Raw genomic sequence first — 12,670 nt, forward strand, 5'->3', positions numbered from 1 at the left:
TCCAAAGCAAAGATGCCAAATCACAGAGTTGTTTGTTTGTTTTTTTCAAAACCAAAGTAAATCAGTTTCACCAACGTCTGGGCGAATATTCTTTTATCCACAGGACTGTCCTTTCCATTTTCCTTTACGGTGAGACTCATAGAATAAGTTAGTATGAGTACAACCTGTTCTTAGTGTAGAGATTATTTATTAAGTCATAATTCTAGGAACTCAGGGCAGCTTCTTACATCTTTGAGATGCTGTTGGCATTAGTCTGACTTCTGGGGTGTTAGTCTCTGGTTTGTGCAAAACTCTCACACATGGAGGAAAAAAATCAAGGCTGAAAATTCAAATGCAAAAGCATGGACAAGGCAGATGCTCAATGAGGAAATGCCTTTTTCAAGTGTTTGTGCCTGTCTCTCTGAGATCCCCGAATGAGGCCAATACTTCCCATGTATGGCGATGTGGATGGACCATACTGGGGTTTCCAGAGTTCGCAAAAGAAGGTAGAGATGCAGCTAGATAAACAGGCATATGCAAAAGATCAGGGTGTTTAAATGGCCTGCTAATTTCTACAGACCTTCTGCACCTGCCTGCCTTCTGCTACCCCAGCCTATTGCTGTTTCCCATCCCTAGCAAACAGGGATGGCTCAGAGCAAAGCTCTTTGTGCTGCTGCCATCTGCTGGCTGGCTCAGTCTTTAAAATCAGACGCGGATTTGTTTTTGTTTTTCCCCAGAATGATACCTGTAGAAGGCAATAAGCCACAATAACCCCCTGAGCAAATGCAGAACAAGTCATCTGGGCTGCGTAGATAGCCACCCAGGGCCATGTAGGGCCATTTGGAGCTTTTTTTTTTTTTCCAGTTTTCCCCTCTACTTAAAGAGGAAGCACAACAAAGCTGTATTCTGAAAGATTCTATTTTGAATTTGGCTTCAGACACTACTGAGCTGAGTGAGCAGTTAGCCTCTCTGATTTTCAGTTTCCTAATCTGTAAAATGGTGACAGAATTGCCTGTGGTATATGTCTTGTGTGTGTGGGGGGGGTACTTAGGAATGAGAGAATAATAATAGTGTTTATATAGTGCTTGGAAGTTTGTAGAATGCTTTGTTCAACTCTTATTCAATCCTCACAAGAACCCTGGAAGGTTTAACATAGGTTAAGTGACTTGCTCAAGGTCACACAGTAAGAGTGGGAGACCAGATGTAAAGTCAGGTCTTCCTGACTTCTGACCCAGGGCTTTATCCAATGTATAAGCAAAGTACTTTGCAAACCTTAAAGCCCTATAGAAACAGCATCTTACTACTAGCATTAATATTACTACTACTGTCACCATCACTACTACTACTACTACCACCATTACTACTACCACCACCACGACCACCACCACCACCTATACCATCCCCTTTGACATGATCGCTTCACCTTTTTTGTTATATCAGATCACCATGACCCTCCATGGGCATTTAGAAGGGCACTCATCCACTTCAATGACCTACGATAGTGCAATCTGCCCTAGTTCAGGAATCAGAGCACCTGGGTTCAGATCTTGGCTCTCTAGCATGCCAGCTGGATGACATGGGGTGAGTCATGGGATTTGGAGTCAAAGGACCTGATTTTGAATCCTGGACCTTTCATTTTCTGCTGGTATGACCTTTGGCAAGTCTATTCTCCTACCTCCAAGGTCCTGGTCAAGTCCGTCTATGGGACCGGACCAAAGTTAAAGCTGGGGGGAGGATGGGATAAGTGTACATTTAGCTCTGGAAGGGACCTCTATGGTCATCTAGACCGAGGCTTCTCAAACTTTTCCTACTCACAACCCCTTTTTTGCCCAGGAACTTTTCATGTTGACCCCAGGTAAATAGGCATACAAAAGAGGCATACAGAACCTTTTACTGTCGGCAAGTTTTTCATGTCCCCACATTCTGTTACATGACCCCATGTGGGTTCGAGACCCACAGCTTAAGAAGCTTTAATCTAGGCCATTCCATCATTTTTTAAAGAAGAGGAAACTGGGGCAGCTAGATGGCGCAGTGGATAGAGCACCGGCCCTGGAGTCAGGAGTACCTGAGTTCAAATCCGGCCTCAGACACTTAACACTTACTAGCTGTGTGACCCTGGGCAAGTAACTTAATCCCAATTGCCTCACTAAAAAAAAAGAAGAGGAAACTGAATCCCAGAGATTTTGAATGACTTGCCAATGGTCCTACACTTAGTAACTGGATGAGATGGATCTTCTTACTACAAATTCATCATTTTTACTGTTTCCTGCCAGAAATAGAACTTTCAGATGAAAACCCACCAAAGACACCACAGATGGGCTTCTTAGGGATGCTTAGTCCTTGTTAGAGGCAGGCTCTAGGTCCCAGATGGGTGTGTCCCCTGAGTGCTTTTTCTAGTCCTGGTTTAGACCTAGCAATTCATGAATTTTCCCTTGGAAACAGTGTGGCAAACAGCAGTTAGATCCTGGATTAGTGCACCCTAAACAAGGATACTTGGAATCTGGGGCCAGTCCGATGCTTGCTACAATGTTTCTATATAAAAATGACTACAGAAATCCAAGTTCAGACTTGACTGAACTTGGAATGCCAGCAGCCATGTCCCCCAGCTCAAAGGAAGTAGTGCATTCTGAAAAACTTTAAGTGCTCCCAACATGGCAGCTCTTACCAGAAGGGAAGAAGCAGAAAGTCTGGGAGAAGGGGATAAGATTGTGTCTCTATGCACACTAAAGACTCCTGAAGTGGAAGTCTGCTTTGAATGGTGTCATAGGCTCAGGTCTGGAGCTAGAAGGGACCTCAGAGACTGCTTCAGGTAACCCTCCTTTTGTAGAGGAAACTAAGTCACCATGGGGAGTGACATCATCGGATTATAGATTTAGAACTAGGTGGTCACCAAGCTTAACTCCGTCATTTTATATATGAGGAAATTCAGGATGAGTTTGTGACTTGTCCAGGGTCACATAGCTAGGTATCAGAGTTCTTTAAACTCAGGTCTTCCCTAAGGGTCAACATTCCACCAAAGCTGATGGCTTCCTGGTTACCTATAGCATTACCACTACCACCACCATCACCACCACCACCATCATCAATATTTCTATAGTTCTTGAAGGTGCATAAAGCGCTCACATCCATTGTCTCAATTGATCTTCACAACAATCCTGTTAAGGAGATACTGTTAGCATTTTACAGATGAGGAACCTGGGTCCAGGGATGGTTAAGGGACTTACCCAAGATCACGCCATAGACAGGATTTGTCACATATAAGACTTCCTGTGCTTGTTTTGGACTCTCCCTTTGCAGATCTGTATCGGAATCCTTTATCCCAGGATGCAAAGCAGTATCGCATGTATACAGTCTATCATCTTCCATCCTTGTGGCTACTTGACAGGAAAGGTAAGGACTCAGATTCCAGAGGAACCTTGAAAGACTGTAGCAACTTAAAGTAATAGCAAGCAATCATAGAGAGCTTTGCAAATACTGTTTCATTAAGTCCTCATCACAATCTTGGAAAGTAGAATTAAGGAAACTGGGGCTGATTGAGGTTAAGTGACTTGCTCAGGGTCACATGGCTAGGAGGCTTCTGAGGTCTGATTTGAAATCAGATCTTCCTAGCTGCAAGCCCCAAATTCTGGGCCCTGTGGTGCTTCCTAACTGCCCCCTGCCCAATGGAATCATTGTGGTCTTCATTAAAGTCCTCTGATGCCACAAAGTGCCTAGTCATGGTGTTGGGGTTTCAAAGACTATTCCAGAAGAGACCAGCTCTGGTAAGTTCTGCCAGAAAGAGTCAGTGCATGTAATAATCGCATTTACATGCCATGTAATATGCTCACTAGAAATGCTTTACAATTATTACCTCATTTGATTCTTACAACACCCCTGGGAGGTTTTGTTGTTGTTGTTGGGTCACTTCAGTTGTATCCAACTCTTCCTGATCCCATTTGGGGTTTTCTTGGCAGGGATATTGGAGTGGTTTGCCATTTCCTTCTCCAGCTCATTTTACAGATGAGGAAACTGAGGCAAACAGGATGAAGTGACTTGCCCAGGGTCACACAACTAGTAAGCCAGATTTGAATTAAGGAAGAGGAGTCTTCCAGACTCCCAGCACGATATACACTTTGCCATCTGGCTGCCCCCCCACCCCAGGAGGTAGGTGTTATTATTATAAAATGATTTGCCTAGGAATTGCCTAGTTAGTGAGTGTCTGAGGTATAATTGACAGAGCATTGGATTTGAGTCAGCATGCCCTGTGTTCAAATCCTGTCTCTGATACTTATCACCTGTGTGACCTTGAGTGATATCCCCTATAATAATAACTAGCAATTAAAGTGCTAGCCTCAATGGGAAAGTGAGATGATTGGACTAAATAGGGAAGCTGGGCCTGACTCAGGCTAGTCTGACCCTTGATATTCATAATTAGAATGAAATGAGGCAGGGGCAGCTAGATGGCACAGTGGATAGAGCACCGGCCCTGGAGTCAGGAGTACCTGAGTTCAAATCCGGCCTCAGACACTTAACACTTACCAGCTGTGTGACCCTAGGCAAGTCACTTAACCCCAATTGCCTCACTAAAAAAAAAAAAAAAAAAAAGAATGAAATGAGGCCCTCATGAGCCACGGTACAGTTAATCCAAGGAAGTTGCTTAGCTCTGGTCTGAAAAGAATACGCAGCAGGGATCCAGCAGTGAGCTAGGTAGAGATGGTTCCCTGACCCCTCCCCCCTTCTCCCAACAGAATTGTGGTGACCAGGGTGTGTGATTTGTGGTGAAATGCATAGCAATAAGGCATCTGCTAAGTCTGAAGACTGTGAACTCTTTGTAGGCTGGTCATGTATGAGGAAGGTAGAGCACTGGACTGGGAGTCCAGTAGACCTGAGTTCAAATCCCACCCCAGATTCTTAATAACTATGTATCCCTAGGCAAGTCACCCTATCTGAGCTTCAGTTTCCTTATTTATAAATTGGGAATGTTAACAACACCTACCTCACAGGACTGCTGTGAGAATCCAATAAGATGTGTATATGTGTGTGTGGTGCTTTGCGCACCTTAAGCCATTCTAGACCTGTTAGAAATGATGATGATCATCATTATACTACGCCCTAGGCAATCAGGAATCTGGCAGGAGCAGGAGCCTTAGCTTTGGGCCAATGAAGACTTTGTGGTAGGGAGGGAAAACAAGCCTCGTGCATGGTACAATCATTCCTACCAAGGAATCGGCCGTGTCCCCCAGATCGTAACCCATGATGACACAAATGGATGGGATTCAATCAAGGATAGAGAGTGGGGAGTGGAAATAAATGGAGGATAAAGCTGGGAATGAAAAAAAAATGAGGCTGATTTTTTTAAGCCACAGGGAAGATCAGTAACTTCATTCTAGTAACACTATTGGTGTCTTGTGAGTTTTGTTCAGGCTTTTACTACTCCCTCTTGTGGCTCATTGCATGTGTAAACCAATCAGGTCATTCGTGAACAAGCATTTAAGAAATGCCTGCAACATGCCTGACACCATTCTAGGCCCCGAGGACACAAAATCAAAGAACAAAACAATCCCTACTCACGAGAAGCTTATGAATCAAAAAATTAGGGAATAAACTAATGAACTAATGGTAAATGAATGGATGAGTAAAGAAACCAAATATGCCGCAGGTAGAAATTACAGGGGCAGCCAGGTGGCTCAGTACATAGAGCACTGGGCTTGGAATCAGGAAGACTTCTCTTTCTGAGTTCAAATCCAGCCTCAGATACTCATTCATTGTGTGACCCTGGGTAAGTCACTTCACTCTGTTTGCCTCAGTTTCCTCATCTGTAAAATGAGCTGGAGAAGGAAGTGGCAAACCACTCCAGTATCTCTGCCAAGAAAACCCCAGATGGGGTCATGAAGAGTCTGACATGACTAAAGAATAAGAAGAATGGACTGATCCAGTAAGAAGGGACCTTAGAGCGTACATAGGTCAAACCTTTCGTGTCATAGATGCAGGGTTTTAAGTGAATTCTAAGCTTTAAAGAAGAAAGGCATACCGCAGTTGTCTTATCCCCCCGCCCCATTTGTCTAATAGTGTGGCCACTCCTTTCCTCTGTTCGTATCGAGAGCCCTGGCCGAGATCGCTTCCGTTTTTACTTCTAACACACAGAAGGACTCCTCCAGAGGGGAATTGCTTTAAAACAAGTTCACTTTCTTTGGCCTCAAATCACTTAATTTGAAAGGCTGGTGATGCTGTGAGTGTTTGCTCCATTCATGCAAAATTCTCAAGTGCCTTAAAATCTGCCTCCTCGATTGTTTAATCCTAAATTTATCCCAACTTTACGGAGAATCTCAACTTTTTAAAATGTAGTAAAAATGGAAGAGTTAGGAATCATATTTGCTCAATTACAGCCTGACCAGAGCATCTTCTAACCAGCGCTTATTTGATATCAGTGTCCCAATACCAAACATGTGTAAATTGAGTTCCGTTCATCATTTTAAAATATATATTATATAAATGTAAAATTATAAATGTGTGTATGCATATATTTTACATGGAAATATATGTATGTATATATATATATACATATATGTACATATATCTATTTTGCTCACACACACATTAAGGTTTGCAAAGCACTTTACATATATTAATTCCTTTGATCCTCTCAACAGCACTGTGAACTAGGTGTTGTTATTGCCTTCATTTTACAGATGAGAAAACTGGGGCTGACAGAGGTTAAGTGACTTGCTCAGGGTCACACAGCTAGACATGGTGTTTCAGGTTCTAATCTAACACTGGTTCCAAGTCCAGTGTTCTGTCTATCTCCCTTACTGCCACCTTACTGCCTCAGTGACTGAAATCCTTTTAGAAAATAGATTTTTTTTGTTAAAAAATGCAAATGTGGACTGGGTCATTCAATAGGAGATAGTTATTCTAAATCTTCCCCTTCTTAGAGATTACATTAAAAGAAAGAAGAACCACCATACATATGTTTAACCATGAAAAGTCTCGTATCATTCAGGCGATCGCATTTGGAAGGAAAGTGGATAAGGCACTGTGTGTGATACCTTATAAGCCTCGCCCAATAGTGGCTTCAGGTACTTGGGTCAGGGGGGAGGGGGCCCTGGAGCTTCTGGGTAAAAACCTTCCCATCCCTTTTTGCCCCAAGCGATGCTGTGGTGGGGGAATGACTCTGCTTTCCCATCCCCACTTCTTTGATGTGACAGTGCTAGATTGCCACTATTACACCAAAGTCACCAAATTTTTATCAAGCACCAAGGATGTGCCAAGTGCTGTGGGCACTTCCCCCTTTATTCAAGGATTCAGAAATACTCTGATGGTTCCATGTCCCATTAAGATGTGGGCCCAAGAAAGACAAGAGCAGGCCAGGCCAGGAGAAGTGAGACTTCTGAGCAACACTGAGCAGAAAGGCCCATGGGTAACAGTAGCTGGCATTTCAAGAGTGCTTCAAGTTTACAAAACTCTTTAGAAATATTATCTTCCTTTATGAAGATAGCAACCTTGGGAGGTAGCTACATGTTACCCATTTTTTACAGTTGAGAAAACTGAGACAGACAGATGTTAAGTGGCTTGCCCAGGATCACTCAGCTAGCAAGTATTTGAGGCTTAATTTGAACTCAGGTCTTCCTGGCTCCAGGCTTCACACACTTATCTACTATGCCTACTAGGGCAAGAAAAGGACGTCCATTTAAACAAGAAAGGGCTGGCAGAAACTGAAGACTTAATTTAGCTGAGGTTCTAGGTCTGGAGGTAGATCAGGATAACTCTTTTTTTGGGGGGGGGGCAGGGCATGAGGGTTAAGTGACCTGCCCAGGATCATACAGCTAGTACATATTAAGTGTTTGAGGCCAGACATGAACTCAGGTCCTTCTGAATCCAGGGCTTGTGCTCTATCCACTGTGCCACCTAGCTACCCCTTGGTCAGGATAATTCGATGAGCAATCGAGGGCTAGAGATCCAGTGAGATTAAGAAGCACACCCAGGTTAGTAAATAATGGAATGAAAGACTTGAACCTAGCTCCTCCAGTAACTCCAGATCCAACCTTCAAGTCCAAGGCTGCAAGGGGGTCAAGGAGGATGACAACAAAAAAATCCTGAGCCTTGGAGGGAGAAGCTCCAGTTGAATGTTGAAGTCTGAGGAAGCCAGATATCAAGGGCTTGTTGGGAAGTGAGTAGAGAGGAGAAAATGGAGGTGACTGATGTGAACGGATTTGTCTACGAGTTTGGCTGTGGAAGGAGGAGAGGTATAGGATGGTAGGATGAAGGGAGGGGTTTTAAAAGACTGGGGGAGAGCTGAACATATTTGGAAGGCAATGATGGAGAAGGAGAGATTGAAAATGAGGGGGAAGCTTCTGGACATGGTAGCAGAGGGTGGGATCAAGGACATGGGAAAGAATTTCCAAGGAGAAAGACCATCTCTTACCCAGAGACTCGAGCAAAGGATGGAGAGTGGAGCTGGGGAAAGAGGGAGAAGCATGGGGTGGGTCCTATGCTGAGACAGTGTAGTGGATTCAAGATGGTTGTGGGACTTCTTCCTGTGCGTGGGGAGGGGGCACAGGAGTGGGGAAGGGAGACGGTAGGAGTGGAAATCTATGACAGGTCAAAGGGTCCAGACACTGAAGAGTCAATCACAGTGGAAAGTTGCAGTTGCCCTGAATGGAGGAAGAGGGAGACCAAAAGAGAGCAAATGGCCTGGACAATCAGGGAGGGTAGAGAGAATGGATGTTGGGGAGAGGACAGAGAAAGCACCACTAAACCCACTGAGGGATGAAGTGCAGGCAGAATTGATGGGCCGGATAGAGGAACTTCTGAGTTGTAGGTTGTGGAAGCACAAATACTTTTGGGTGATGACATTAAGGACATGAGCATCCGCACCCTTGGCTGATGTGCAGTGAAGATACAGGTAGAAGAAATCAAGGACATGGCTAAGCTAGGCTACAGGAGTGTTTAAGGAGGCAGCAGCATGGAAGAATACGAGCTTCTCCTCACCCTCAACACAGTGCTCGGCACATGCTGAGTGCTTAATAAATGCTCTCTCATTCATCTGTTCCTTCCTTCCTTCCTTCCTTCCTTCCTTCCTTCCTTCCTTCCTTCCTTCCTTCCTTCCTTCCTTCCTTCCTTCCTTCCTTCCTTCCTTCCTTCCTTCCTTCCTTCCTTCCTTCCTCCCTCCCTCCCTCCCTCCCTCCCTCCCTTCCTTCCTTCCTTCCTTCCTTCCTTCCTTCCTTCCTTCCTTCCTTCCTTCCTTCCTTCCTTCCTTCCTTCCTTCCTTCCTTTCTTCCTTCCTTCCTTCCTTCGGAATCCTGTATATAAAGAACATAGTTTTAGGAAGGAGAGGAATTCTGTGGTAAGCCAATTTTTGAGCTCCTCAACAAAGAAGGGAGGACTACTTACTAACGGTTATTAAACGCAGAATAGAGGTTTTTGAATGTAGCATAGATGTTTTAAAAATACTAATTTAAAATCTCTTGTCATTTTAGAAATGATTGGGTCTAAATACATCAGCAAGTAAGTACCGGCTTCAAATTCATGTTTAATGGGACTATCATGGGTTTTCAGAGATGCTTTACTGACATTTCTCTGGTTATTTGCATTTGGAAAAATTTTTCAGGTGGTTTTTAGCAATTTGTGTTTCTTCCTTTAGGAATTATTTGTTCATTTATCCTCCATCTATCTACTGGAGATTGGATTATCCTGATCAATTTTGTCATATTCTTATAGATTTTATTTTTATTTTTTGTTTGTTTGTTTGTTTTGGTTTTTTGGTGGGGCAATGGGGGTTAAGTGACTTGCCCAGGGTCACACAGCTAGTAAGTGTCAAGTGTCTGAGGCCGGATTTGAACTCAGGTACTCCTGAATCCAGGGCCGGTGCTCTATCCACTGCACCACCTAGCTGCCCCTCCTTATAGATTTTAAATGTCAATTGTGTGCATGTGTGCGCGTGCGTGTGTGTGCGTGCATGTGTGAGTGTGCATGTGTGTGCTGGATATATTATCTGTATGTGGAGCTCCCAGTGTTTAATTCCCTCTATCATTGACAAGCCACAAGAGAAGTACCTGGGGCCCTGAGCAGGAAGTATCTCAGCCCTCAGTCTTCCTGATGCCTGTTAATCCATTTTGCCACATCAACCCTTAGGTTTTCACCTAATAAAATCTAACGGCCTTTCCTGTTTTATACTATCTTCTTTGTTCAAGAGATACAATCTTTCCTTATCTCTATAATTAACATATTTTTTCTCATTTAAAAACAATTCTTAAATATTTAGGATGTTAATCTGCTTGAAATTTATAATGACATATGGTGTAAGATGAAGATTTTCTAACCCAATGCTAACTGGTTTTCCCAGAAGCTTTTATTGAATAGTAGTTTCCTTACATAGTGTTTTTGTAATCTTGCATCAAATGTGGGTCTAAAATATGCTTTTGATTCTAATCTAGATTACCTATGCTGTTCCACTCATTATATTTTATACTTCATATGTAGTACCATGTAATTTTGACTATTTTTATATTTGACTATTTGTGTTTGTTTTTGGTGAGGCGATTGGGGTTAAGTGACTTGCCCAGGGTCACACAGCTAGTAAGTGTAAAGTGTCTGAGGCCGGATTTGAACTCAGGTCCTTCTGAATCCAGGGCCAGTGCTCTATCCACTGCGCCACCTAGCTGCCCCATTTGCCTATTTTTATAATATAATGGGCTCTGGACAATAGAGATTTGGGCCTTAAAACATGCATGGGATCCCTTCTGGCCATATAATCACTTAGAAAACCACCTATTAGCCGTGGGATGAGCTATGGTTTCTTTTTTTTTTTTTTTTTTTTTTTTTAGGCAATGGGGGTTAAGTGACTTGCCCACGGTCACAGAGCTATGGTTTCTTTATCAATAAAATTGGAGACTCGGACAAGGTTATCTTTAAACTCCCTTACAACCGCAAATACATGATCCCTGACAGCAATACATTTGGGGGGGGAGGGGAGGGCGGGGCAATGAGGGTTAAGTGACTTGTCCAGGGTCATAAAGCTAGTAAATGTCAAGTGAGGCTGGATTTGAACTCAGGTCCTCCTGAATCCAGGGCTGGTGCTTTATACACTGCACCACCGAACTGCCCCAGGATAAACTTTTAACAACTGAACTCCAAGTATGGCCCAATCGAATTGCAGAAGTTAAAATAAACAAGGTGTATGGTTAGCATAAAATAACTAGGAGCCAAGTCAAAGCTAGTTGCCCATTATCCCAGTGGTCCAGAAGAAATGGGAAAACATACCTTAGATATAAGCTGCTCCAGGGCTAGGATTTGCCCCTACTGGGTTTTTGTTTGTTTGTTTGTTTGTTTGTTTTTTGTTTGTTTGTTGTTTTTTTTTTAGTGAGGCAATTGGGGTTAAGTGACTTGCCCAGGGTCACACAGCTAGTAAGTGTTAAGTGTCTGAGGCCGGATTTGAACTCAGGTACTCCTGACTCCAGGGCCTGTGCTCTATCCACTGCACCACCTAGCTGCCCCTCCCTACTGGGTTTTTAATGTAATGCTGATGGAATGAACTTCTCATATTAATGAGGAGAACATTTATTTGGAGCAGATTGTTCAGGGTGGGGTTTTCTACCTAACAGCCCTGATTTGTTTCTTCCCCTTCAGGAACTTATTTCACAACACAGAAGATGCAGTATTTGTGAGGTCAATGAAGAGATCTGTGACCCAGTTTAGCTTCATGGATTGGGACACGGTCCCCACCAGAGTCGAGAGGCATTGCGAGAGCAAAGCTGAGAGACCCGCTGAGTGGGCGACAGTCAGGATCAGATAAAGCCTGTGCCCTTTCCCCAGAGCTGTCCATGAGGATGTTTCAGAAATTACACTTAATTAACATTAGATGTGGCTCATCAGGGTGTTATGTTGTATGCAGATTCCTGTCTGGACACTAGGGGAAGTGGGTATGGTGTTTCAACATGGCTGAGGTTAAGGGCTAAGGAAATAAATTTGGGCCTGAATGAAGTGAGAATGTTTGGCCAAGGTAAGGAAGCCATCCAAAAGCTCTGCAGGGTAGGGAAGGTGCCATCTATGCTTCTATTGCAGGGAGCATTGGCTAGTAGATGTAGAAAGAGACCTCTGAAGCCAACAAATTCAATGTCCAAATTTTATAGATGGGGAAACTGAGTCTTAGAGGCAAGAAGTGACAGGCCAAGGATCACAGCACTTGTGTCAGAGGGGGTTTACCTAGGTCTTCTGGTCTCCAGGTCCAGTGTTTTGCCCACTACATCACCTTAGTGCCTCGAGGCAGTCAAATGAGGGGTGTCATTCCAGCAGGTCACTTTGCAGCAGGCATGCTCAGTGGAGGGCCAGGGTGGGTAGGGTGACAGCAAGCCTCTCCAAGAAGACGTCTTTTAAGAAGCTTGTGGAAAAGCCTAGTGGGAAGCCAGCCTGCTCCTCACCTCTGGTGTGTGGGCAGGGCTCTCACCAGCCGCCTCCCCTAAGTCAGCATTTGTTCCCTTAAGTTCAGAGCCTGTTACTCCTTTTCCTAGAAGGGTCTGAAGTTGGATTTAGGAGCTTGTCAGAGCCTTCAACTCTTCTCTATGTGTTTGTCCTATCTCCCAGAAACCAGAGGTACATCTGCAAAGGAACGACTAATAATGACCTTGGACTACACTCCTTCATTTAGCAGGGAGACTGAGGCTGATGACTTTGCCCACCTCTGCCTCCCTTAAATCTGATCCACTGGCGAGTCACT

General features: G+C 43.9%; 1 protein-coding gene across 1 annotated transcript in view; it reads left to right on the forward strand.

Moving 5' to 3' along the window:
• The window catches only part of LRRC72 (leucine rich repeat containing 72), a 30,223-nt gene extending 18,474 nt beyond the window's left edge, over positions 1-11,749 (forward strand). The window contains exons 6-9 of the mRNA XM_043965178.1: positions 3,277-3,369; positions 6,891-7,042; positions 11,157-11,163; positions 11,559-11,749. Of these exons, the coding sequence (XP_043821113.1) occupies positions 3,277-3,369; positions 6,891-7,042; positions 11,157-11,163; positions 11,559-11,749 (443 nt within the window). The remainder of the gene's footprint in view (positions 1-3,276; positions 3,370-6,890; positions 7,043-11,156; positions 11,164-11,558) is intronic.
• Positions 11,750-12,670: the final 921 nt, after the last annotated feature.

The sequence above is a fragment of the Dromiciops gliroides genome, chromosome 5 (assembly GCF_019393635.1).
Source record: "Dromiciops gliroides isolate mDroGli1 chromosome 5, mDroGli1.pri, whole genome shotgun sequence".
NCBI lineage: Eukaryota > Metazoa > Chordata > Mammalia > Microbiotheria > Microbiotheriidae > Dromiciops > Dromiciops gliroides.